The sequence below is a fragment of the Amblyomma maculatum genome, chromosome 1, assembly GCF_055883805.1.
Source record: "Amblyomma maculatum isolate TAMU_Amacu chromosome 1, ASM5588380v1, whole genome shotgun sequence".
NCBI lineage: Eukaryota > Metazoa > Arthropoda > Arachnida > Ixodida > Ixodidae > Amblyomma > Amblyomma maculatum.
The window spans coordinates 191,418,204-191,445,174 of record NC_139344.1 but is presented as its reverse complement, the minus strand read 5'-3'; the positions used below and the strand labels follow the sequence as shown (position 1 = coordinate 191,445,174).

Below are 26,971 nucleotides of genomic sequence, written 5' to 3'. Positions count from 1 at the left end.
GAGAATGCAAACGGTTCTAGCAGGCTGATTCTGATATCACCCTCCCATATGAAAGGAGCGGCCCGAGTTGGCAGCTCCTTCCTGTGGCATAGGGATAACGCGAATTCAAATGTCATGACAGGCTGATTTTTTTTTTTTTTTATGAGGAGACCGTAGCTACGCCTCTTCATGGCGTAGCTGCGGCCACCCGATGTCTCGCTTTGGATTTCGTAGTATTTCTTTCGCAATAAAACAGAAGCTGCCCTGATTTTCATTCTCTCCGGATACTTCAAAGGGCCCAAAGAGAGAGACTACTAGAAACCGAGCGCACGCGTTGTAAAGGCTCCCAACCACACGCGGAGTATTTCTCGCCGCACTACAGCTGTCACTGAGCTTTTTCGGAAAAACACTCATGAATCGGATTCGCCGAGTACGGAGACACGCAACGTGAGCGATGAGCGACGCGGGAGCTGAACTTGCCAACAATGGAAACGCGCTTCGCGGCATGCAGCTACTATACCGTCATATGCTTCGAAGTGCTTTAACGCTTGAAAGTCCTCGCCCTGCTCTGGATGACCGATGAATCGCGCCCGAACTGTTCGGCACCCTACCAAGCGCTTGTGGCCCGCTGCGTGGAACAGTCAGGATATATTGTAACGTCACGAGCAGTGGGTCGCGCGGCTTCCCCACTGCGTTCTGCGCGGGCTCTCGTCGCGGGTGCCAGCGGAGCTATAGCTAGAAGAACCCGCAGCAGCCTGCAGAGCGTAGGCAAAGGAGCGCAGTGCGAAGACTGCACGGTAAGTGCCTTGTCACTGGTTAGATTTAAGCTTTTAAAAACACGAGGTGTTGAAGGTTGGAACACGAAGTGAAATTATTAAGGCACCTCTATTTTTTTAAAGGTAGCGACAGGTCTTGATCCAGCCGCCCCTCCCTCCGATAGGCCGGTTGGCTGCACGTGACCTCTTCGCCGCCAAGCTCCGCCCAAAGGGTCCAGCGGTGCTCGCTGCGCCGCTGAAATGCACGGCGGTCTGCGCTTGCCAGCGTGGTATTGGCCGATTAGTTAAGCAAAAAGTACTTCACATGCCTCTATTGCATTTTTAGGAGCGTATATGCAGTACTTAATGTTTAAGCGGACGCAAGACTTACATCTCTGAACTCAAATCTTGAAGCGTGCGTGAGACATGCGGCTGCGCCGGGCTGCTGAGCTTTCGGCTGCCGGAACCGTGCGGAAGACGCAAAAAAGTCATTTTACATTCTTCGCGGTGACAATAATAGCAACAGAAGGAAGCTATGGCCTCATGACATCGGGCGTAAGATTTTTATGGCCACGGAAAACATCCGACTATGCGAAGGGATTTCTGTCTGCTTAAAAAGCCGTTCGCTTGCCCGGGATAGCCTTTGTTTGGGCATATGCTATTTCATGAGCAAAATATCAAGAACGTTATGACTATGTAGTCATTACTTGTACTGCGGATGTCTAGTGAAATGTCACTACCGTTTCGAGCCCCCTTACTTTCCCGAACAGATCAGGACTGCAATATTACGCGTGGAATCAATGCTGTCAAAATGCTCAGAATGAAAACCCAATGCTTGATTATGCTTATTACGAAAATTTAGTCCGTACAATTGATCAGTTAATGGATATAAATGAAAAATGAAACATTGGAAAAGGAGGACGGTGCAAATGTGTCAAAATGATCGAAATGGAAAGTCAATTTTTGCCAATGCTAAATATCGGCGTATAAAATTAAAAAATTAAAACGAAAATTTGTACCATAAAAAGTGTAAAAACAACCGTGTGCGTGAAACGCTATTGAGTCATTGTTTTAACGGAGGAGTCTCGCAGCGTTGCACCTAATGCAAACAAGTTCCGCTGAACGCGCACAGGGACTCGTCAAGTTTCAAGAGGCGACATCCAAGTTTACTGGTGATATTATTGCCTGACAGGTTATAAGAAAACCAAAACAAATAAAGAATAGAAAAGTCAGAAAACATTATCCGTGAGCTTTGTATCGCATCATACCTTATATTTTTTTTGCATTTGTTGGAAGATATACATGCGTTGGTAATGCACAGCTGCAGAGAAACTGACTTTTTCTCCAAAATAAAACTATCGGAATACTGTGTAAACGAAATAAACTCGAGCCAAGAAAAGTGTGTAAAACGGAGTATATCCGAACGGTTACAAGCGCAATGACGCACTTATTTCATCAGAGCGCTGTGCGCAACGACGTTCTCAAAGGTTGCAGAAAGCTCGGTCTACTTATTTTTTATTAAGGAAACGAGCCCAATAAGCTTACTAAAATATCGTTTCTACTTCAAGTTCGCTACTAATTTCAAAGCATAATTAATGAATAGTTTCCTAGCCGCTGTACTGAGGAGAATGGTTCAGAAGAATGAGCTGACTCTAACGCACGCGTTTTTTTTTTTTTTTTTTACGTTTATGCTGCACACGCATATTTAAGTTATTATTCCTGTCTTTTGAAGTTTCCTGAACAGCAGAGGACACAAATCTGTTGAATTCACCGGTTTATGTGCGCACCAAGTGCGGCTTCATGAGTACGCGGTATACGCTCGAAAGAGGTCCACGCGTCGTCTGCTAGCGCTGCCCCTGGACCCCTCGAGAGGGCGCTCGTGTAGTTGTCGCTACCTTTAGAAAAATAGAGGAGCCTTAGAAATTATGACTCAACAGTGCCCCCTACAGACCTTTTCACGACCCTCGGAGAAACCGGTTTGACTGGGCTGTGAAGCAGGCCTGGGGGGAGAATCCTCAGCACTTTCCTGTTATGAGCACAGCCCAGTCTCCAATATGGCAGCTCCCTTTGGCCATTTTTGAAAAGGACTTTTGTCTTCTAAAAGGAAGGCAAAACGTTAAATTACAGTGCCATATTCCGCAAGCTGGGCTGACATTGTGTAAGCCAATTTTCAAACCCAGTCTTAGTCAAAACTCTCCAAAAGTTATTCGTTTCAGCCGGATAATGAAGACATGACGGCACCATTAAATATAAAAATACCCTGAAATTCTAGAGAATGATTTCTCATCGCGCCAAAGAAGCTTAACGCTTGACGTGCACTTTCAATGCTCCGATAGATGGAGCATTCAAGGGACCTTCATTCCACTAGAAGAGAACGCTGTCCATGGCCTGAAGACTTTTGGTGAAGGGTGTACCTACTACCTGGACTGCTAACTTGCTTGTCGCAAATTTATTTATTTATTTATTTACAAATACTGCTATCCCATGACTGTGCGACATTGCAGGAGTGGGTACAAAAAAATGTTCACTTAAAACAGAACAAAAAGCACATAATAGCAAATAATCGCGAGTGGGTTCAATAATTCCGACATAAAGTACAAGACAACATTGTAAGATCAAATGATCAGGCAGTTCTTGCACAAACTGATCCCCAGGCAGTTGACGTAACGAGCTATTTAAATTATTCCACAGTTCAACTGTAAAGGGAAAGAAAGAAAACTTAAAGCAACCCAAAAACGGAATAAACGGCGAGATGTTAAGAGGGTTTGTACGGCGAGTGACACGCGCGGAAGAAGTAGTGAAGGAAACGGGGGCGTCAACGTAAATTTGTTTGTTAATGATCTTGCGAAGGAGAATAATGCGTTCATACATGCGTCTGTTTTGAAGTGTGCCAAGTGATAGATCGTGAGCGTAAGAAGAGGGTGAGAAGTGCCAGTCATACCTCTGATATATCAATCTTCTCGCTTTTTTTTTTTTTCTGACGTTTTCAAGCTTAGCGACATCTTAAGCAAAGTTCGACGACCATACTACCGAAGCATATTCAAGGACAGGCCTTATTAAGCATTTGTACGCTGTCAACTTGCAGTTTTGGGTTGCATCTTTTAATGTACGTTTTAAGAGTCCAAGTTTCTTGAGTGCTTTGGAGCATGTTAGACTCTACGTGTCCGTACCACTTCATATTAGAACAAAAAGTTACACCGAGATGTTTAAATTCTTTTACGCGTCTTAATGGATGTTTATCGTTAGCATATGAAAAACGAGGAGGAGTTTTCTTAATAATGAAAGTCATGGACACGGTTTTGTAAAAATTTATCCTCATTTGCCAAGTATTGCTCCAATCACAGAATGAAGAAAACATTTTGTTAAGAGTTTGCTGGTCACGTGCGCTATTGACATTTGAATAAGAAAGCTCGTAGCCTGTCCCACCTATTCCAGGGTGCTTCCCCCTTTGTGGAATCAGCCAACGTGCTTGTGCACATCATCGCCATTAATTGACACGCGATCGTGCAGTATGAAACGAATTTCATGCTGTTCTTTTGAAACTTAAAACACGTCAGTCCATTTCAGACGTTTTTACTCGATACTGCGATATGATACCGGTCATTAAGGCTGAATCGTTTCCTTATAATGAAGGGAACTGCGCATCGAAAAAGTGTCACATGTGCGCTTACGAAAACGAGCTTTTTTTTTTTTTTTTTTTTTTGACGATTACAAATTTGTGTTTAGAAAAATGTGCTTGTGCGTTCTGTGCAGGGGGGTTGTACAGCAAGGTGGGTGTCGTGTACAAGCTCAATGATTAGACGGTTAATTAGCTACAAGTAACTAATCAACTTCTTATTTTGATTTTATGGAGTATATCGCGAAATTGAAACCGGTCAGCATCAAATGTTAGTCCGCCTTTTTAAATTTGCTTCATCGACAACGTGGCTCGAAATATCAAGCGTCAAAAATACACTATCTCAAGGCTCGCTGAGTTGGCCTTGCATAGTTATAAAACAATGTCGATTGTATTTTTATGCCTAAAACAGACATAATTTATGCATTTAGTGATGTAGAAGCAGTTAAGATAATTGTGGTAACAACAGCACGCGCAGCACGACATATTTTATAAATTTGTAACGCGTGAAAACCGACTCAACGAGCTTTCAGATGCGTACATTTGACATCCGATATTTCAAGCCACAATGCCGAATAAGAACATTTAAAGAGAGGACTCACATTTTAAGTTGACGGCCTTCAATTTCTTTACATAACATAGCCTCTTAGAATCAAAAATAGAAAGTTGATTAGCTAATTAATCGTCAAATCATTGTTCTCTACATATGAGTAATGTCCGCCTTGCTGCACAGTCCAACTGCATATATAGACCGCACCACCATATCTGTCAAAATCTACCAGTGTGAAAAAAAAAAAGAAACAGTGAACAGTGTTAGGCTTTCATGGTTAAAGCAATAATAAAAAAATAAAATGCGCAATACGTTGCGACACAAATGCCGTTTGCCGTTACTCACGAGAAATGCTCGAATGACCTGTAGTTTCCTCTTGATTTGATCCCGTGAGAGAGACTAGCGCTATGGTCCCGGCCTTCATGGAATAAAATTATGGGGAAGACTGGAGCTCCGCCTTTGAGGGGACACGATAGCTAGCCGACCACACAACATACAAAGTCCCGCTTTAACCAAGCCGTACGACCGTGCCTGCGTAGAAGCTTATTATAGGTGTAGTGTACCTGACTCCTAGGGAACTGAAAGGTTGATTCCTTATTCCACCTTCCCACCTTGCATGAGCAACCCAGCTCTTTCTGATATCACGTGATCTAATTAAGTCGCACAATAAATCATCGTAGAATCAGTGCTCGGCCATGCCTACTACCACCTGCCAGTGCCACGCCCGTGATTTAACACAGACGTGGCGCTGGCAGGTGGTAGTAGGTATGGCCGAGGGGTAGTAGAGGTGATAGTAACGGGACCTTCAACGCCATGGCGTTAAAAATGTGATGGGCGTGCGGCCCTGCAGCAACAAATCTCCGCATTGCTCAGGAAGTAGGCGCCTCTCGGTTCGTGAGGAATCAGCAAGATAGGCGCGCGTCGAAAACCTGGAATCATAGGAACGAGGCGACATTCTCGGCGCAAACGCCATTGCACCAACAGGTGCAGAATAATTGGTGGACGCAGTAAGAAATGGGCCCAGTGCCCTTCCTGACAAGCTTGCGCTGAACTTTTGCCAGTGTTGTGTCACCGCGGAGCACAAAGGTGAAAATATCTGCAGACGCGCAAAGGGCCTGTAGTAAAACGATAAAAGCTCACACCCGGCCACGGTGCACCCAGCATATCTTGGTGCCGCTACGGCGCACATCGGTTTGCAGGCTGCGAAATGCGGACACGAACTGTGTTTTAGAGATTCCGTTCTGTGAGTGCGGCCCGCTAAGGTAAGCGCGCCCTTTCGCATTTCCCGCGTAAAGCGTATACAAAATACCTCCTCTTATATATATATATATATATATATATATATATATATATATATATATATATATATATATATATATATATATATATATATATATATTCTGGTAGCGCCATTATGCTTTGGTTCTATTTTTTACCTACCTTCTTCTGTCTCACTCGGATTTTTTTATAGCTCAGTTCAGGCAAGTATTTTCTCTTTCTCGTTGTCTTTGAGCATGGCGTAATGAGGTCTACTGATGAAAACATTGGATCATGCGTCAGCCGTGCCGCCACTTTCTAAGTTGTAACTTGCACCCATTTTTTAAGGTCACCGAAAATCTGGCGTCGGCGCCGGCGTCGGTGTTGACGTTGTTTGGCTTGGTTTGGTTTGTAGGTCATAACGTCCCAAAGCGACCCAAGAGACACCGTTGTGGAGGACTCTGAAAATTTCGACCACTGGGGTTCTTTAATGTGCGTGAGCTTTGAAAATTCACAAGCATGGAGCTGGCAGGCGGTATAGCTGGCAGCTGACATGGCCGCGGACTGACGTTTACGCCAGTCAGTCCGCTCCCGCAGTTGGCAGCTCCTGTCATATGGCAGGGTGATATCGGAATTAGCCTGCCAGGACCCTTGCATTCATGTTACCTCTAGGCCACGCCGGCACGTTTATGCGGCTTGGTTAAAGCGGGGCTTTATATATGGGCTGGCAGCCTACGCTATCGCGTTATTCCTTAGAGGCGGAACTTGTGTTACATATAATTTTGTTCTCTCAGAAAAAAAGGTGGTGTTTATTTATTTATTTATTATTATTATTATTATTTTCTTTTCTTTACCGGTGAGACTGCATACATTTCGCGTCTGAGCAGTAAATGCTGGTGCGACCCGCTCTTTTAATTCGACCCAATACTTTTTGCTGCTATGCAAAAAATGCAGCTTGATTGCTACGAGGGGAGATCAAAAAGTTTTGCAACTCGGGTGTAACCAGACTTCTGCCATTGATTTCTTTGTACCATTTGTTCAAGTCATTTTTCGAACCAAGTGCCTTAATGCCAAGCCTTTCGGGTTCACGTTTCATTGATCTATCAGCAGCGAGGTAAAAATGGCGTCCTCTCGCGAGTTTCAGCTTGAGCACTGGAGCCTGATGAAGTTTTTGTCGAAAGAAGTAAGTTCCCCCAGCGAAATTCACCGTATAGAATGGTGAATGTGTATGGCAGCGAATATACTTCGTATGTTACAGTAACTCGTTGATTCAAAGAATTTAAACGCGGCCACGTGGACGTGCAAGGCGGCCCGTTTCCAGAATGAATCAGCACTTGAACCGATTTTTTATTGCGATAGCAATACTGCGCCAGGTTTCGGCCCATCACGTCGTCCCGGGAAGGGCCACATTTGACCTTGAACAGACAAGAAGAAAAAGAAGAACTCTCGGTCACCCGCAGCTAATGCTTTCGCTCCACATTCGGTTCAGCAGCATTGAACCCTTCTCATTTATATGTGGGCTAGTAGCTTACGCTCTGGCGTCATACTCTTAAAGGATGAGCTTAAGTGTCCCCAATAATGTAGCACTTTAGACTGACAGGGCGTGACCAAAAGAGGCTTCCGCCGTTGCTATCGCAATTCAATTATAGGGTTAACCAGAGTTAAACCACAACTAATTTTTTTACTCTCTTCTGAGAGCCTTCTCATGAAGAGTCGCTGAATTTGTGTATGAAGTTGTCACCTAATTTAACATTTTGTACGGGAGTGGTTTCAGAATCGTCTATTACATCTCTGGTACTTTGAAGGTCTCGGCCCGGTGGGCGCCACGAATAGGTCGACACCACCATGTGCCTTTGTCAAGGGAGCTTCTGTACCTCTATTCATTCAAGCAATCCAGAATATGTTTTCAACCGCCTTGTGACTGGAGACAGGACGTAATCCTACGAGTGGACTGCGAAGCAAAACAGGGGCATATACGGAAAAATCATTCGGAATTCTCGTCTCCGATAAAACTGAAGCCCGAGCTATAGGGAAGAAATTGTTAGGGACAGTTTTTTATTTCTTTTTTTTTTTTTTTTGGGGGGGGGGGGGCGCGAAGGAGATATTACTTATTGAGTATCTGTATTAAGCAACATTCTCCGATGATTGCAGTAGGCATTCTGGAGAAAAGTCGAGAATTTGTGACAAGAGGCGTTCTTGTAGTCTATGACAATGCCCCGACTCACAAGTCTCTTGTTGCCGAGGCTGCCATTCGGGAGCGTGACTTCAAAGAGCTGAGCCCCCCACACTTTATCCCCGCTCTGGGCCCTAGTGACCTTCTTCCAAACCTGAAGAAACACATAAAAAGAAGAAGCTTAATTCTTACACGTGAACTCGCTACAACCTCTACATGGGAGTTGCACGATAACCAGGAAGCTTTTTTAGGTGTCAAAATTCTTTCAGGAAAATGGAAGTACATTAGTGTTATGGAAGATTATGTTGCAGCATAATCTTAGTGGATATAGTGAATAGTGCAAAATGTTCCGCTGGAAACCATGTTTACAAATGGTTCAGTTAATTGGAAAAGTATTTTGAATATAGAAGCGTGCATAATACATCTTCGCGACATTTTACAGCATAATACCTGTATAAAAACACTTCAAGACTATATAACACAAGCACTTCTCATATCTCATCACTCAGCTGATATCAGCTGATTGCCAGCGTTTACGTTTATATATCTCCATAAAGAGTGTCCTCAGGTCGGCTAGTGGTAATCTGCTGCTTGGCAAACTTATTAAAATGAATGGTGAGACTTTTTATTCATTCTGAATGCGATGGAGACAAGTTAATTTCTGCTGTGTTATGTTATTTGAAAGCAGCAGTAAATGCCAGAACACCAAAATAAGTTCACGTAGTAGTTGTATACATAACCCTTCCACTCAATGCCTTCTCATCTGTACATTTATGCGACGTGCATTACATTGATAATGATGCAATATATACTTAATCTGGGCCCAAAGGAGTAAATCTCAGCTTTGTCTAACAACCACCCAGAATTGATCAATTTTGTTTGAACTGCTACTGTTCTTGTTCAGAACGGTGGATAAATGCGTGAAAAAAAAAAAAAAAAAAAAGTAGGCTTAGGTCAGCGGGGTAGAATCAGTTCAGTTTAATTCCCCAAGATTATCATAAGTTTCCTGAAAATATATGACTGACGAAAAATGAGTGGGTGTGAGCGGTTTCATTTAAAAAATTAGGAGGACGCGCTTGAGCTTTGCCTTAAGAGTAGACGCGATAGCGCTTTTGACGCAACCTTTTCATTCTGCAAATTTTTTATTTTTTTTTGTTGAAATTAATTGAAATGAAAAAAAAAATATTATTATTATTGTAGCATCTCTATACAACACCAACACACCTTAAGTCACACATACGATAACGCGTTCAGCAGGTTCGTCCCTAGCACATTTGGTACCAACGACCCTTCGTGGCCTATATGCGTTTCATGCCCACAATAGCGACAAGTGTGTTTCATTGAATTGCTTCTATTTTCTTAAAACCTTCCATTAAAGGAACCTCCTCTTCAGTTTTGACTTGATTTGGACCCTTCGCAATTCGTTGGCTTTATTTGAAACTTCTCGAATCATTTCCGACAGCCGCAGAACGTCGACGACGCCAGGTTTTCAGTAGAACTAGTTCATTAGGTATCGTGTAATAGATGGCTTTATGTGCACTTGAAATCACTCTGATGCGATCGATGAACGTGGTCCCACTGATGGGTGCAGCGCGCCTCTGATGTGTGAGATGTTCGCAAATAGCTCGTGGGCATTCCTGTATTCATCACATAGTTTATACATGGCACATGCATTTTTGACTGACAAATGATTTTGACTACTCATATCTTCATATAAAGCGCAATGCAATACAGCCCGGGAGTTCAGTTTAAGTGAATGAGGTTTGGGACGAATCAATTGAGACTTTTATAAGTGGTACAGCTCAAATACGTAAAGGTGCACTTGTTAACAAAGTTTTCATGATACCGCCGGCCAAAACTGATGTCTGGACATTCTTGTACAGTCCAATGTATGTAGTACACTTATTGTACCTCCAGGCAAACATCCTGAAACGCTATTTGCAAATAATATATGTTTTATACGTTTGTGCTATTCTTCACCAAAATGACTATCCATGTGATGTCCTGCAGATATCACTGTTGGACATAGACATTTGGATCATGCTCGCACTTTTAACGAATGTTGGCGATTGGCTGGGTTGGTTAGCTGTCGTAATTATGAAGAGCTAACTTGAACACGAGGGACAGCATGAATGGAATGGATACACTGGGCAAAGCGCTTGTGTTCATGAGTGGTCGGTGTGGCTAACTTGGTGCTCCCACCTCGCGTCGTTTCTCCTGCACGTGGGCCCACTCGGCGGCGTGCCAGTCATGGACCTGGACGAGCTGCTGCCAGAGATAGGGGCCTTCGGGCCGTACCAGAAGTGGATCTACTTCCTCCTTTGCATCCCGGCCACGCTACCCGCGGTGTTTACGCTCTTCAGTAGCATCTTCGTGTCGGCCACGCCGCGTCACCGGTGCCGGGTGCCCGAGCTGGAGGCCCTGTACGATGCCTTCTCGCCCGCCGAGCTCGCCGAGTTCAGCATCCCGCGGCGAGCTGGCGGCGGCGAGTGGGAGAGCTGTCGTATGTACGACCTCAACTACACTGCAGTGGTACTGCGCGTGCGCGATGAAGGCTTGTTACCGCGCCCCGACAAGTCATGGCCGACCAGGGATTGTAACCAGGGGTGGGTCTACGACACTACCTACTACGATGACACGCTAGTGACTCAGGTAATGAACAGTCCGAACGCCTATGTACGCCGAGCGATTGTCTGCTCTGCCGGCTCTGCGACGAATAAGATGCGGTGTTTTGCCGATTTTCAATTGAAGCATATTTGCCGGGCGATTGCTGAATGCGTTTATCAGTTCTAATTAGCTGAGATCAACAGATTTTTAAACTGGTGACCTTAAAACACACCTTATACCGTAGAGTTGTCAATAATAACCGTCACAGCAAATATATCCGATAGACGCACCTAGTTTCGCTGTAGACACTTCGAAGTGGCGACAGTGTACATGCTGCGATTTTGACAGAGCTTCGGGTGGCCTTCTTCGACGTGCACAGATGGACGTTGTATGCGACGACGCGTGGAAGGTGTCCATGGCTCAATGCTCCTTCTACATTGGTAGCGTGGCTGGCAACCTGCTCTTCGGCTACATCGGGGACAGGCAAGTGGTCCCGTGCATATAGGCAAGTACCGATCGAGACGGTAGTATACGTACTTATTAAGGCTGAGACTTAAGCTGTATACAGTTTGGGCCTCGATCATGTTTAGGAACCAGCGCCGCACAGTTACAGTCGAACACCAATACAGAAGGGCACATGGGGAACACGAGCAAGTTAGTTCGAAGGGCACACGTAATACATGATAAGGAGAGCGACTACAAATGTCGCGGCAGCCGCCTTCAACTAATAATGTTCACTGTCCATAAGAAAAAAACAAAGAAAATTGATTACCTTATTGTGATCCTTACGTTATGTAATGGCTGCCGTACGTAAGATTACTTTGGTAAAAAGGAAATTCTAAACGGTCATTTCCATCCTGCTGAATCCCTCCTGTAGAGCAGGAATTTAAGAAATCCAGGCTCAGTACACTTTGAAGTGGTCGGCTCTTCTGCTTTTAAGGCTTACTTTAGACTTGAAACAGAAGAAAATGAAGAGCCAAAATAGTGATCTAAACCGAACAAACGCGTATACCACGTCCTGAAATATAGCTGCAATTTAACAGCCCTCACTGAGAAATGGAAACTCGCAACCTTTGGCCTATGCAAACTAAATGTCAGCTGAAGCAACCCACCTGAAAGAAGGTATGGAGCCTATCTAAATTAATTTCACGTTTAGAGATGGAAATATGCGCACCGCGATCCAAAAGAACCAGCTCTCTGAATCCGTAAGGTTTATTTTTCTTTTTTTGCCGTTTAACATAGCGACACAAGACATATAAAAAGGAAACAAACGAAATTAGCGCTGACGCTTTACAAAGCATTTCTTTAAAAGTCAGCACTTATGAATTGTTTACGTCGCTTGTTCTTTCCCAATGTATATTTATTTTTTCCCTGGGCATTTTTTTCCCAATGTAATTTGCATTGAAACTGATTGATAGAAGTTGCGCCTTAATTGCGCATTGCATCGAAACTGCGAGTAACATATACACTCTAGACCCCCCCCCCCTTCCCCCCTTCCGTACACATCCCGCCTTAGTTGCGCTGTAATTAAGGGGTAATATGCAGATAGCCGTCGATAAATTAGCTTTTTCCTGCAACGAGGCCATCACGCGTAGAAACAAATTCCCTAACCCACTTCCTCCTAAACCTGCAAAGCACCCGTCGTGTGTAATTATACTCACCATCTAACACGTGCATTTACAGTACAAAAACAAGCGCCACCGGCAACCTTCGCCTCTGTACATTCCTTAATTTTGACCACCTGCAAATCATTCGGTTTCCATGAGACTTAGGAGCACGCCCCGGGGTTCCCTTTTCTGGTTGGCACAGTGGCTTCGGCGTTAGCCTGCGAGCCCAAAGCCATGGGACCGAAACCCAGCCACGGCGGCCAAGGAGACAAAACAAAAAAAGCCTCCCTGTGGAAATGTTATCTGAGTGTGGTGTAAAAATCGCGAGCGGTGGAAATTAATATGCATTCGTTCTTGTATATATCGTCATTCAAATTCCACGCATTGACGCATATACATCTGCAGTTTCGCTACTTCTAGGGACTCTAGTTTCGCGAAGCTAAGCCACACATACGATACATACCACGCTATGCTTTCTTGCTGGAAACTCGCGGTATGATTGTTCCTGCCGTCAAAAGCAACCGGTTGCCCCCCAGCATTCGAACCGCGGACGCTTGACCGCAATGTCGCGCGTCTGTCACGCATGCAGATGGGGTCGCAAGAAGTCCTTCCTTCTTACGATCGTGGTGAACGTGGTAGGAGGGATCGGAGCCGCCTTCCCGGACACCTACGAGGCTTACATCGCATGGAGAGGCATCATCGGCATGGTCTACCCGGCCATATTTCAGACGCCGTTCATCATGAGTGAGAGCAGCGTCCAACTTTTCATCTTTTGGTTGCAGCGAAGCTTCCATTGTTTTGATAACAACCACCCAGTCGAACATGCACACTATGAATGCCTTTCTTACGTTCTCGAGGGCTGTCATTGGGATCCTGATGCCCATGCGTGCCGAACAGCCGTCACTATACATGTCTTTGAGAGAGTGCAAAAGCAGGAAGCGCTGTTTAATATAAGTATACCGACACTTGTAAAAACAACCTATGTTCTACTGCATTGTCTGCACAACGAGAGCGGTAATAGTAGAGGGCCAGCTAGCGTTCTTCTGCCGCGGACGTAAGGCCACTCACGCCTCCTACGCACAGTGCCCTCTTAAATGGAATCAGCATGATTAGACTGCACCACAAGTAAGCATGACGTGAAGCGGCCTTCTGTTTTTGTGCGACGTCCCATGTACATACAGCCGGCATGCCTATCGCGCTCAACCCTTGTGAGATTCAATTAAAATTATTTCCCTTTGAGCGATCGGATTACTTGAATGCAAGAAACAATACGCGGTTCAAAGAACTTTGCGAAAATGCGAATTCGCGCGAAGAGATATTCCGAATTTTTACGGGCCACACCACAGGGTTCTACGCCTATAGAGACAAATCAGCGATTTCGCGTTTTGCGTGCTGACAAGACGTATGTATAGGCTTTAAGAAAAAGGGTAAAAAAAAAAAAGAAAACAGGTGATGGCTGGACGGGCTATGAAACTTTAATCACCGGTTTCATTACGAAATATCGCAAAAATCGCTGTTTTGAGTGGACTAGAGAAGTAAGGTTCCAGATAGCAGTTTCATTGTGCTCTACATGTCCTGCAATGTTACCCATATTATAGGTTTTGTTTTGTGACCGCATCTATCGGCAACTGTCCGTCCAAAGTGGTCACTCTATAAAGTTTGCAGCATTGTGCAAGAGAGGTCTCGGGGGCCTTTCTCAAGTGCGGGGATATTTGCGAATTCTAACAGCGCTCCGCCAGCTCGCATAAAGCTCTACGAGTTTAGCGAGCTTGAGTCTCGATCTGCTAGCTTTGCAGAACTTACGAGAGCATGTGTTTGCGAGTGGCGTTCGGCTACACTCGAAAGTTTCGTGCTCTGACGCAGCGTCGTCCCTTTGCGGCGCAGGCATGGAGATCATGAGCCCCGAGAAGCGAACCTTCGCCGGCATGTTCGTCTGTGCCGTGTACGGCGTGGCACTCATGTCACTGGCCGGCGTGGCTTACCTGCTGCGCTCCTGGTTCGCCATCTCGCTGGCCACCTCACTGCCCTTCGTGGCGCTACTGGCCCTCTGGTGGTGCGGGTTCCCCTTCACTTGCACGTGCTTGCCTAACGTTCTGTCGCACATAGGGCTGCTCAATTCCTTTCACTCTTCCCTTGCGTTACAATGTAGTACACCGCTGGATGCAAGGCCGGAGGGACATACTTAAAGGAAGAAGACTATAGATTTACGCCGTTCTGTAGAGACACTTTGAAATGCGCGATAGCGAAATATTTACTCGATTCGTGCTCGTGTCGAGGTAAACGTGGGCTAACTTTGACGCTAACAGGCTCGTTCCAGAATCCCCGCGATGGCTGCTCAGCCAAAATAAACTCACCGAGGCCGAGATTATTGTCCAGAAGATTGCCAAGAGGAATGGAAAGACGATACCCCCAAATTTCCTGAAGACTTTTATGGTGAGTGATGCAGATGACCATCTGCATCTACAAGATTTTACATGCGCCTAACACGCCACTGTACAATGACGATAATACACTATGTTGCCGTCTGATAAAAGAAAAACATATACAGACATTGCCAAAAGCAAACAGCCTCAGGTTTTTGCTTCTCAGTTTTGTATAGTGGGGCTTTTCTGGCATCTGTGGGAAGTCATCACTTCCTGGCAGGAGGTTTCATCTCGCTTTCAGTAGATTTATAACGCTGGAGGTGTTAAAGACCCAGAAATAAGTACAATGCGGCGATTTCAACCGGCTGATCCGGAGTAGATTTTGTCGCTCCCTAAAACCAAATAGCGTGTTTCAATAGATTTGTATTCTGAACCTGAGTCCTGATTGAACCGCGACGGTGTCTCCAGACGTCTTGCTCCTCAGCGAAATCGGAGCGCCGGATCGCCGACTGTAATTTATCATTAGCTTTTTTTACAATGGGTGTACCTATCCGACGGCAACATGCCTGATAAGAAACAAAAAAGAAAGCGATTTCCGAAGGTTGACCGCCATAATTTATTCGAAGGCTTACAAGAACATGTTTGTATTCAGTCCTCACATCCTCTTTAACTTTTTTCTTCGCGGTTACATGTACAGCATAGATAATTTTTTTCTTCCATAGTGGTAGAACTTCACAGTTTTCTCCAAGGTCTAATCATATCTACTGAAGCTGAGAAAGATTTTAAAGTGGCAATTCTTAATGGAATCAATCCCTTATCCATTCAGTTTTAGGTCACGCCCACATTGCACTGCAGTTGCAGTTGAAAAATGCATTAGTCCTCCCAGGATGTAAGCCTATAATATTAACACGCGCTGACGCAATCATGCAAGCAATAGGTATACGGTTATATGCGAAAAGGAAGCGGGTACGCCCCTGGCGAATAAACTTGTGCCCCCGTGGCGTCCGGCCGCGGTGTATGTGATGACACTGTGGATTTCCTCACTCACGCACAGGAACAAAAGCAGAGCCTGGCGTGCACAGAGATGGCAGTCGATGGAGGGCTATCCCTCCGAGGCCTTGTGCAGTACCCGAACCTCCTCAAGAAAGTGGTGGTGGTGAGCTTCGGTTGGACGGCCAACACCATGGTGTACAACGGCCTGTCATTCGCCGTCTCGTCTATGGGCATCAGCGACTACGTGTCCTTCACCATTAGCGGCGCCGCCGAAGTGCCGGGCGTCTGCCTGGCCTGGTACTTCATGGACAGGCACGGCAGGAGACCCGTGATGGTCTTCAGCATGTTGCTTGGGGGCATCGCGTGCATCGCCACCGTCTTCTCTCCATCAGGCAAGCGTGCCGACGCTATGCTCCGACCACGACGGCTATATAAATGGCTTATCTAGGAAGACCGTAGTGTGACTCAGCAGGTTATCGCGCTGGGCACGCCTCAAAGCGGTCATGATATCAGCATCCAGTTTATCGGTATCACGACAATGCGTATCGCAGTCAGCAGCCCCGTACAAACCTCGTCTTCTTTACTATCTCAAATGGTGTACGCCAGCTTTCCGGGGTAGAGTCCTGAATCCGTGTACCACAAAATCCTTCTCGGCCATGGTGCAAGATATATAGGTGGGGACACAGCGAGCCGCGCCGGTGTCATCTGAGCCCTACGAGATGGCAGTTCGCTTAGCGGCTCGTGGCGTAGTGGGAGGCAATGCTTTTCTATGAGGAATACGCGCTTTTTAAGGGCCGTTTTCTTGCACAATGTGGCCGATGATGAGAGGAAAATATTTTTACCGCGTTGTTTTTGTATAGAACCATTAATAACCACACTTTTGTGTGCATCAGTGACACCGAGCGTGATTAAATAAGGGCGTAGGGGGCGAACAATTTTTCGCGCGTAATTTCAACTTGCTGCACGAATAAGCGGCGGAACCTTGCCGACAATTCATTAACCATCGCTTGTTTCGTTTTTCTTTTCAGTTTGCCTCTTTGGTTCGTGCGTCAGTGTGCCCGCTCAACTATTCCCCCTCTCTACGCGCAGTCGTTTGATCCCTAGTTCGCTCGTTACTTTGTTTACTCCTTAGGTTTTCTAACTGGGTTCTGTACGTAGGGACCAAACGCAGTGCCTAGTTTATTGAAACCTATTTTAGAGCACTAACTTTACCTGACTATTCGGAGTAGGCGAAGATGCTGTACGCCGACGGCCTGTTATTTTGCCGGAAGAGCCGGCGATGACAATCCACCCGGTGAACTTTGCAGCGTGCCAACTCGCTTCGTCATTACCTGCACTCTACAACCCTGATAGGATGTGTAAAGGGGTAATAGCGGGCGCAATTGTTTACTCGTTTTGGGGATGGTGCTGTCGTTCGTGCTTGTCGGGGTCGTGCAAATATTAATGGCTGTCGGGTTTGAGGCAGCATTTGTCACGGCAGCATTTGTTCCTGTTTTCGTGCACGTAACTCGTCCGCACTTTTGTTCGCTTGATTATCCCATTCGTCCACTCAGTCTTTCGCACGTTAGTGATTTGTGCGATATAAGAAGTGGTACGGGGCGCTGTTTTATTTCCTTTATTAAGTAGTTAAGAATGCCCTATGAATTTTATTTTATATTTTTGTCCGGTTCGCCTCATCGAACGCAGGATTCGCTTTCCCTGCCCTATTTACGCAACCTAAAGTGAGTGAGTTGAGTGAAAGTGAGCGCCTTCAATTGAACAACAATGACAATGGTTGAGTGATGTGCTGTGCATAAACTGTGACTTCAACCTTTTCTTCGCTACTTTGTCAGGATATAAATTTCGGTAATAGACAAGCTAATAAATAATTCTGGACTTCGCGTCTGCACTGATGCAAAAATGGGTACGGCTTAAGAATAGTGCTACGGTGATGTTTTTGCCAATGACAAAGAAACAATTCAGGCCACACGAACGGAACGGCTTTTGCGGGACAAAGCATCGTGCGATATCAGCTGGTTGCTATCGGAACGGCGCCGTTATGTTTTTTTTTTTTTTCTTGTGGCGAAGATTCACCGCTATATCGACGCTGGCGCTGCGATCAGCGACCCGGTTCGGAGGAGCGTACGCTGGTACTTTATCTGGTCACTTGCGTCCAGTGCCTCGCCCATGCTGTGTCCTCACCTAAATATTCCTAGCCCGTGCTTTTCGGTTCTAAGAGTAAAATAAATAAATAATTGAAGGGACACTTAGGGACAAATTTTGAAACGCTCCTTACCTGAGTGAGGACGACTTAAGATAGGCTCGCCTTCCCTAGTCAATTTTTTAACACGCCTTACTGAGGAGCACTTAATGATGCCTCTCTTGAAGCGCCCTTTTTCCTAGGTAGGCACTGTGCTACCTCCATGCTCCCTTTCGTCGCTCCTTCACCGGCACGCACGCTTCCATGCACAACAATTCGCTTTGCGCTTGCGCAGTAGGGCGTCTCTGCCGGCTCGGGTGACGCCCACTGCTAGTAGAAAAGCGCGCAGAGCGAAAATTCGGTGCTACTCCTGCAGGTGGTGGTGGTAACAACTTTTATTGCCACAAAATGCAAGGGATGATTAGTTCGGGCTGGGGTGAGTTCAGGGTGCCCTCCAGTCGGGGGCGATCTCTTGACCTCGAGTGATGCAAAGCCCCTCCGTTTTAAACAGTTGCATACTGCCAGGTCAGCCATGTTTCTCTGTCAAACCAAGTACGTACAGATTTGAAACAAAACGTGTCAGATCAAAAACGAGAGCCCATAGGAGCGTAACCCGAAATAATTACAGAGTCATAAAGGTGTACTTGCCTTTTTTTACAATTTGAACAATTATACTTCAAATATTGAGCGCATATTCTCGATACCAAACGCATACAAGCGGCTCCTCGTCACTCTGAATGCCTCCTTAGCCAAGTAGCCGCTAAGGATGGTTCAAAAATTTTACGCCTCTCTTAAACGTCTCATTGAGTTTATGAAGCATGGAGTCGGGCTCCTCGCGGAAGTTAAGGAACTAGCGTAAGCCAACGAGCGTTCTAAACTTCACATTTACGAAGCGACCGCTCCCGTTGCGGATCATCGTTTACGTGTGCATGTACTTGCTATCGTATACCTATCACTAATCTTTTCATTTTTGCCTCTTACATCCCACACATTATATGAAGGACCACCCGACGCAAATATAAAGTCCTGCTTTAACCAAGCCGTATGAGCGTGCCTACGTGACCTATAGGGGCAGCATGTCTATAATAACTCCGGGTCCAAGGGTCCTGGAAGGCTGGATTCCCATCTCACCCTCCCATCTCAAAGACGAAGCCCTAGTAGGCAGCGCCTAACCAACTCAACCATGTCACGTGGTCTCGTGACGACACACAGCCGACGACTGGTCAGTGCACGGCCATGTCGCAGGCCGACTATCATGAAAGGTGCCCCGGATCGCCGATCGTAATACGTCATTATAGCCTTTTTTTTTCTTATATCCATGTGGTACCTATAATAAGGACTGCTAGTCATTTCTCACATATAATTTTGCCTCTGTGTGGAGCTAGCGAAAGTGGAATAAAAATACAACTTCCTTTTCTTGCGTCTCTCCCTTAGCGTTTAACGGCTCATATATAAAGGAACTGAATGATGTGATGGGGGATTAGTACCTCCCTCATGGACGGCTCCGGATTATTAACTTCGACCTCCTGGGATTCTTTACCAGACTCTGCGCGATCTCAGTGCAAGTTGAAGAACATTAAGGAGCGTCTTTTGTTCGGAATGCACTTGACGTCTCTCTCTACATCTCTGGATCTCAAAGGGAGAAGGGATGCACATGCGAGAAAAAGGATGGGGTGGGGACGTAACGTGCTTTCTGCGTAATTTTTGCTTTCTTTCTGGAGCACATGCAAGAATATTATGCGTATAATTCTAAACCAGCTTCTCCCTTTCTTTTTTACTTCTACACCAACCACGAATGTCCATGTGAGGTACAGTTCTAGAGCGAATATGTCCCGTTATCAACCAAACTCGGATTGTTCCGGTGCGTGGAAGGATGGTCACGTAAAATCAGGAAGAGGTCAGAAACATTCGTATTAATGCTAAATTTCTCAGGGAGTTTCCTGTAATCCTGATTGATTTGGCGACGCCAGGAATTGAACTCAGAACCTTCCGATTGCGAGACGGGCGCGCCACCGACAGGTAATGACAGCGCGTTGGTCCAAGCTGCGTGAATGTGCGGTACATTCAGCAGTAGTCGCAGTGATAGCGAAGTCATGTGGTAGTGATGTTGTGACCATATGCTCCTTTCCTTGCCATCGTCCAGAACGGTGCGTTGAAACGACACTAGTCGAAATTTTTTAATTAGCGACGCAGTATGATTCAGAATAGGCCACAGCTGCGTTCGCGTTCACAACACTCAAGCAGTCTTAAGTGCCCTCCGCAACATTTGCTGGATGCACACATCATATTCACGTCTGCACAATTATAATTGCTGCTTTATTTGCAGATAATTCATTTCGTCCCTTCGCCATTTTTCTTTATTTTTGTAACGTGCTCAGTTCCAGCTGCTTGGCTGTTAGTAAATAACCTAAAATAAAACCCTTGCATGTTTGCTCTCAGCGCAGATAGTGCGTGGCCCCCTGTGGTGCTGTGCAGCCTGGGAAAAATGAGCATCACGGCCTCCTTCGCCACGATATACGTGTACAGCGCCGAACTGTTCCCTACTGTGCTAAGGACTTCCGCCATGGGTATTGCCGCCATGACAGCGAGCATCAGTCTCATCATCACGCCTCATATACTCTACCTGGTGCGAGCCTTGTACGAAAACTTATATACGAAAAAAACACACAAAAAGCAACAGCCAATTTCATGCAATAGCTCATCCTCCAGTCCGTTCGTCCGTGCAGCGAGTGTGTGGCGCCTGCCTTATACTTGTTTATGCCAACGCATTGTATATACTGTTATCCGCGTAACGGCTCAGTTTATGCGCACGTTATTATCTCCTTCAAATTCCGTTGCTTTCGCCGTTTGCCCAATTAGAGTAGCTAAAATTGCATATGAAGCAATTTAATCGCCAACACTGAAAATGAAGCTGTCTCGATCAATCCGATGGATTGTCCGTTCACTTTTCTGCCCCTTCTTTTGGTGTGGTACAGAAAGGCACTTATTGCCAAAAGAAGACGGCTTCTCTGTAATTCGTTGTGGGAGTGCGTGTATGCGAAAATGGAGCGAACAAACTTGACCGACTGTTCGAATGCCACCACCACTATAGGGAAACTGCACTACTAGAAAATGCTGCTGTTAGCCGCTTGGTTCGCGATAAACGACTGAGCATATTCATCATTGTTATAGATACGCGTGTGACAGATAACGTCCTTCGCCAAGCGCTTTCGATGTAGCCCAGTTAACTGACACATGCTATGCAAAGCTTCGACAGAGTGTGCAGTCTGATCCCCGTAAGCCCATGCAGATGACGTGAAAATGCCCTAAAAAGCCGCCTCAGAAGTGTTTGGTCTTCTCGCTAAGATATGTGTTACGGCGCGGCGATCGACACAGCAAACTTCATTGCAGGTTGCCTATACACTCCCGTAAATTCTTATCGTGCGGTCTCGCAGGGTCAGCTCTACGGCGTCGTCATCCCGAGCGCTATTTTCGGTGCCTTATCGGTGGCAGGAGGCGTTGCTGTCCTCCTGCTGCCGGAAACGATGAAAGCACGCCTGCCAGAAACGCTCAGCGAAGGAGAGGCTTTCGGGAAGGACGTCCGATTATGCAGCTGCACTGGAAGAAGGTACGTTGCGTGATGGTATATCGTTCCTTCGTCATGACAGCCTGCAAGCATTCCAGTAAAATACGATGCCGAACCAAGCTGGAATTATCGCGTCGAGTCAGAACCGATATATGGTAAAAACACGTATGTTTTCAAAAAGTGCGTGACGCTGCATGTACGGGTGGAATGTCTTTGATAAAACTGTACAAGAGCTAATAAGCGCGCGCGTGCCAACACATAACGCACCGAGCGATGGGAAGTAACGGTTCATTTGTCCTGCAACTCCGAAAGGAGACTTTGCTGTGTGACATGAGCGATTGGCGGAAGCTATCATGATGGAATTGCATCGGTATTCATTAGTGCATTCCATCAGTGGGTCCACCGCATTTCTGCTGGAAGCAGACTCCAAACACTCCCTAAAAGAATATATATGCGACAAAAATGTGTTATTGGGCAATAACGTAGACGTGAGCACGAGGAACGCACTGTAGGCATAGCGTGTGCATTCTAGACGCAAGGTTTTCATTCATCAATCAATCCTCATTTATTGAGCTAGAGAACTGGCTTTGAGGAGACGAGCCGTAAGATATATACGTATCTATGAGGTCGCATAAATACTTCCTTCGCCGTTTTACAGCCACATTGTCATACGAAACGGGGGCATGCCAAAAATGACACTGAAGCCATGAGTTCCCCTTCGCATTCCGGCGCATCACCACTGTTGGGACTTGGTTAGCGACGTCATCGGCTCCTCCGGTATACCTCCGGTGTTGGTGCCGTGCTCGAAGAAGCGAGAGGCTCAGTTGAGAGGAGAGGAGAAAGAGACTTTATACAAGAGGTTACATGTTCCAGGTTCACAGTGAGAGAGAGCTCGCATACGATGGAGCTCGGTATATCTACCGAAAAAGTTCCCCAGGTCCCCACACAGAGTCCCTAGGAACGCACGTCACATCACGTAACTGTGGGAGAGAGTCCAGAGGAACGCCCACGGTCAAAGGGCAGCTTGACGCGGGTTAAAATTTATGACCGCGGCGGAAGCGGCCGCTCCTTGGAGGTGGTATCCGAAACCCTTGGAAAGGGCTGCGCCGCCGGCTCCGTCCGCTCCGCTTCACGGCAAATGGCCCCGGAGTCGCGTCTCGGCCGCGGCGCGAAGTGACGAAAACCGAGCAGTTAGACAGCACCGCGTAAACGCAGTTCTTGTAAGATCGGCGCCAACTGCTCTGTGTGTTTCTCTTTTTGGGCGGAGAAGGCGCAGACAGTCATAAATTCCCGATACACGTCGAAACAAGGACCGAAGAGAATGCGTGGCACAGGAAGTCGTTCACTGTGGCCTCTTCGAAAGGCACTTGGCCAGATGTCCCTTTGAAGCCGCCGTCCGGACGCAACAGCACCCCCGCCGCCAGACACTGCATCAGGAGGTCGCGCAGTTTGGCGCTGCTCGGCTGACTTGATGCGTTGACTCGAAGGCTCGAACGAGTGGTCGGCTCCGCTTTTCTCCGAATCTCTGGTTCTCTCTGCTGCATGGTGTCCTCCTCTCAGCACTCAGCGGCACCCGTCGCTTGGAACTTGTGTACGCCTGGCGCGCTCAGCAAGACTGCCTTTGCCAAACACACCCAGCACAGTAAGCACCCCGTGAAAACCACTCGAAACGCCAGATCTTCAAGAAAACAATCGTTTCTGCTAATATGCTATAAAAAAAAAACGAACCAGAGTGCCCGACAAGTGTAAAAGCCCAAAGAAGACCTCCCGCAAGGGCGCCTTTACACCACGACGCCATCTGATTATGCAATTCGACTAAATGAATGTCTAAAATGCTAGAGCATATCAGGCAGGCGAAGGGGACAGCTCACTGTACTAGGAGCGTTGTATTATTCCCTTCTATATCTAGCTGTTTCGATTTAAGGTGACTTTGATGCCCCCGAGGTTTCGCACACCCTTTGACAACCTGCACACATTCCCCAGTGCGCATTAAACATAGTGGCGCTGCATTAAACTCAAAGTGCGCTTATTCGACTGCATGCGGTACATACCATTCTGAAATCATAAACGTCTATGAATACAATGCATTCGGTTACACAGATGCATAACAAGGTAGGAAAGGGGTTGAATTGATTTCAGAATGCTCGACTGAGACCGTCAGCGTTGGTATGCAGCTTTCCTTTCTTGTATCGCACTTCGAAGTTGTGCTGCTGAAGAGCTAAACTCCACCTAAGTAGGCGGCCGTTCTTTGAGGATATGCTTTGCAGCCACGTTAAGGGGCAGTGGTCAGTCTCTATAGTAAACTTTGACCCGGCAACGTAGCAGGCGAGCTTCTGTACAGCCCAAATGAGGCATGCACACTCCTTTTCTGATGTGCTGTACGCTTCTTCTCTAGTGCTCAATTTGCGACTAATGTACAGAATGGGTCGCTCTTGCCCATTCGAGTCGGTCTGACAAAGCACGGCTCCCAAACCTCGGTCGCTGGCATCGCACTGAATGACAAAAGGCTTCGAAAAATCGGGCGCTGTGAGAACAGGTCTTTGACTCAACACCCTTTTCAAACTTTCGAACGCGGCCTCTTTCTTGGCGTCCCACTGAATGATCACGGGCTCTGTTTTTCGCAGACAATCTGTCAAGGGACTTGCAATCTCGGAATATTGCCTGACGTAATGCTGGTAATAACCAGTAAGCCCTAGAAAAGCCCTCATTTCTGTCTTAGTCTTCGGGCGACGATAGTCTGCCACGGCAGCTATTTTCAGTTCAGATGGTCGGCGTCTACCCCTTCCAACGCTATGCCCCAGGTAGGTGACTTCCGCGCAGCCCAAGTGACATTTCTCAGCTCTTACCGTGAGCCCTGCCGCCATCAACCTCTCCATTACCTTACGCAGGTGATCTATATGATCCTCCCACGTGTTTGAAAAAAATCGCTACATCATCTAGGTAAGGAAGAGCGAACTTCTCCAGTCCGTGTAGAACCCTGTCCATTAGGCGAGAAAAACAATAACGGGCATTCTTCAGCCCAAAGCTGAGCATCACTGGTCGGAATGTTCCTAACGGGGAAATAAAAGCCGCGTAGCGACTGGCACGCTCAGTAAGCGGAACTTGCCAGTATCCGCGAACAAGGTCTAAGGTTGAAATATACTTAGCCTGGGATACTGTCTCAACCCTTTCTTCGATGTTTGGTATTGGGTACGTCTGATCGACCGTTACCGAGTTTAAACGCCGGTAATCTATGCAAGGTCTTGGATCTTTGCCAGGGACTTCAACTAAAATCAATGGCGACGTGAAATCGCTTTCGGTTGGAATTATCACCCCTAATTCACACATCCGGCGAATTTCAGCCTCCATAATTTCCCTCTGCTTGGGAGAAACCCGGTACGCCTTGCATCGAATCGGCTTATCATCTGTCAACTCGATATCATGTTCTACCAAGTTTGTTTTGCCTGGTCTGTCTGAGAAGACGAGAGAGAAATCCTGGACTACTTGTTCCAAGTCGCTCTTTTGACTTTCGCTTAAACCGGGCTCTGCCTCGATTTTGGCGAGCAGGACACTGTCTGCCGCAGTGGTTCCCGTCATGACAGGTGGAATCTGAGGGGTTTCCTCCTCTGGGAGGTTAAGTGCCAGGTTCACCACCGCCTCTCGCTGAATGTAAGGCTTCATGAGGTTACTGTGGTACACTCTAGAGTGTTTTCTTCCAAGCTTCACCTCATAATTGGTGTCAGAAAGCTTGGACACCACTTTGGCTGGCCCTTCCCATTGAACATCGAGCTTTGTCTTTTTCGAAGGGCATAGCAACATGACTTCATCGCCCTCTTTGAAATTTCGCCTGCGAGCCGTCCTATCATAGCGTGCCTTGGCAAGCGTCTGCGCCGCTTTCATATTGCTTTCCACTATCTCTCGGGTCTTTCCCAGGCGTTCCAGCAATTGCAACACGTAAGAGACTACGTCAGGATTCTCGCCTTGACCCTCCCACGATTCTCGCAACAATCGTAGTGAACCTCTCAAGTTACGCCCGTACACAAGCTCTGCCGGACTGAAACCCGTGCTCTCGTGAGGAGCCGATCTGAGGGCAAACATTGCCGCAGGAATGCAACTTTCCCAATCACGTTTTTCTTCAAAACAAAGAGCCCTTAAAATTCTCTTCAAAACGGAGTGCATTCGCTCAACCGGATTCGACTGCGGAGGGTGAACCGAGCTATGCACGACCTTGATTCCACATCGCTCAAAGAACGTCGTCGTGAGACAACTAGTGAACACGCTTCCGTTGTCACTTTGGATCTCTGCTGGGAATCCGATCCGCGAGAAAATAGCCAGCAAAGCATCCACGACGCATGCAGCAGTTAGCTCTTTCAAGGGGATCACTTCTGAAAATTTAGTGGCTACGCACAGCGCGGTCAAGACGTAGCGGCAACCTGATTCCGACATTGGTAGCGGTCCAACGATATCAATAACTAGCCGCCGGAATGGCTCAGTAATTATCGGAACCAATTTCATCGGTGCCTTCCACTTGTCAGTGGACTTCCCAATTCTTTGGCATGTGTCACACGAGCGAACGTAGTCCTCTACCTCTTTCCAGCACCCGGGCCAGTAGTACTCTTGTACTAACCTTGCTTTAGTTTTTCGTATGCCCAAGTGGCCGGCCCAAGCGTTGCTATGTGCCAGGTCTACAATCTGCTTGCGATACTTCCGCGGGACCAACAATTGGTCGTATACTCTACCTCTACTGTCAGAGTATCGGCGGTACATTAGATCATCTTTTTCATAGAACGAAATGTTCTTTCTGGGGGCGCCTTGTTTGACACTCTCTAGCAGGGCGCTCAATGAAACATCTCCTTTCTGCTCGGCAACAAGTGTTACCTTGTCGAGCAGTGCGAGCTGCTTCCAGCTGTCGGACGCAGGTGACAATACTGAGCCTGCGCCCGGGTTTCCTCAGCAGGCGCCTCTGTGCTTTCAGTGCCCTCCCCTTGACTCTCATCGTCTGGAGCGCGGGGCTGAACAACAGGCGGAACAGCGTCGGGCTCAGCTGTCGCATTTACTGGCGCTTCTTTTGGCGGTGTGATTCCGAGCTTTCCTGAGAGTTCGCGAGCCCTCGAACGGGTTAACACCATGCAAGCTATGCTATTAGAGAACGACTGACCCCGTTCCTTCAGTATCTGCTCAGATTTATTCGAAAACAGATAGGGGAAATGATCAGGTAGGTTGGGAGAAATCGCCGCCTCTGTGCATACTTTCCCGAACGGGCCTTCTATTACCACCTTAGCCAGTGGCAGGCAGACACTCTGTTCTTCTACTACCTGCCGGATCCATGCGCATTCTCCCGTAAAATG

The 26,971-nt window shown here is 46.8% G+C and overlaps 2 protein-coding genes and 1 long non-coding RNA gene across 3 annotated transcripts in view; 2 read left to right on the top strand and 1 right to left on the bottom strand.

Moving 5' to 3' along the window:
• The first annotated feature begins 521 nt into the window (after positions 1 to 521).
• Positions 522 to 26,971, top strand: part of LOC146205242 (organic cation transporter protein-like) — an 81,226-nt gene continuing 54,776 nt past the window's right edge. The window contains exons 1-9 of the mRNA XM_084582931.1: positions 522 to 776; positions 10,579 to 10,982; positions 11,317 to 11,420; positions 13,134 to 13,288; positions 14,429 to 14,597; positions 14,851 to 14,977; positions 15,962 to 16,292; positions 20,524 to 20,705; positions 21,514 to 21,686. Coding sequence (XP_084439057.1) covers positions 10,581 to 10,982; positions 11,317 to 11,420; positions 13,134 to 13,288; positions 14,429 to 14,597; positions 14,851 to 14,977; positions 15,962 to 16,292; positions 20,524 to 20,705; positions 21,514 to 21,686 — 1,643 coding nt within the window. The 5' untranslated portion in view covers positions 522 to 776; positions 10,579 to 10,580. The remainder of the gene's footprint in view (positions 777 to 10,578; positions 10,983 to 11,316; positions 11,421 to 13,133; positions 13,289 to 14,428; positions 14,598 to 14,850; positions 14,978 to 15,961; positions 16,293 to 20,523; positions 20,706 to 21,513; positions 21,687 to 26,971) is intronic.
• Positions 6,871 to 12,011, bottom strand: LOC146205244 (uncharacterized). Its single transcript, XR_014701566.1, has 3 exons — positions 11,710 to 12,011; positions 8,383 to 8,484; positions 6,871 to 7,572 (listed from the first exon to the last, which is right to left on the bottom strand). It is a non-coding gene; the product is annotated as an uncharacterized LOC146205244 (long non-coding RNA).
• Positions 21,550 to 26,971, top strand: part of LOC146205237 (beta-alanine transporter-like) — a 172,059-nt gene continuing 166,637 nt past the window's right edge. The window contains exon 1 of the mRNA XM_084582420.1: positions 21,550 to 21,686. The gene's annotated coding sequence lies outside the window, so the exon portion shown is untranslated. The remainder of the gene's footprint in view (positions 21,687 to 26,971) is intronic.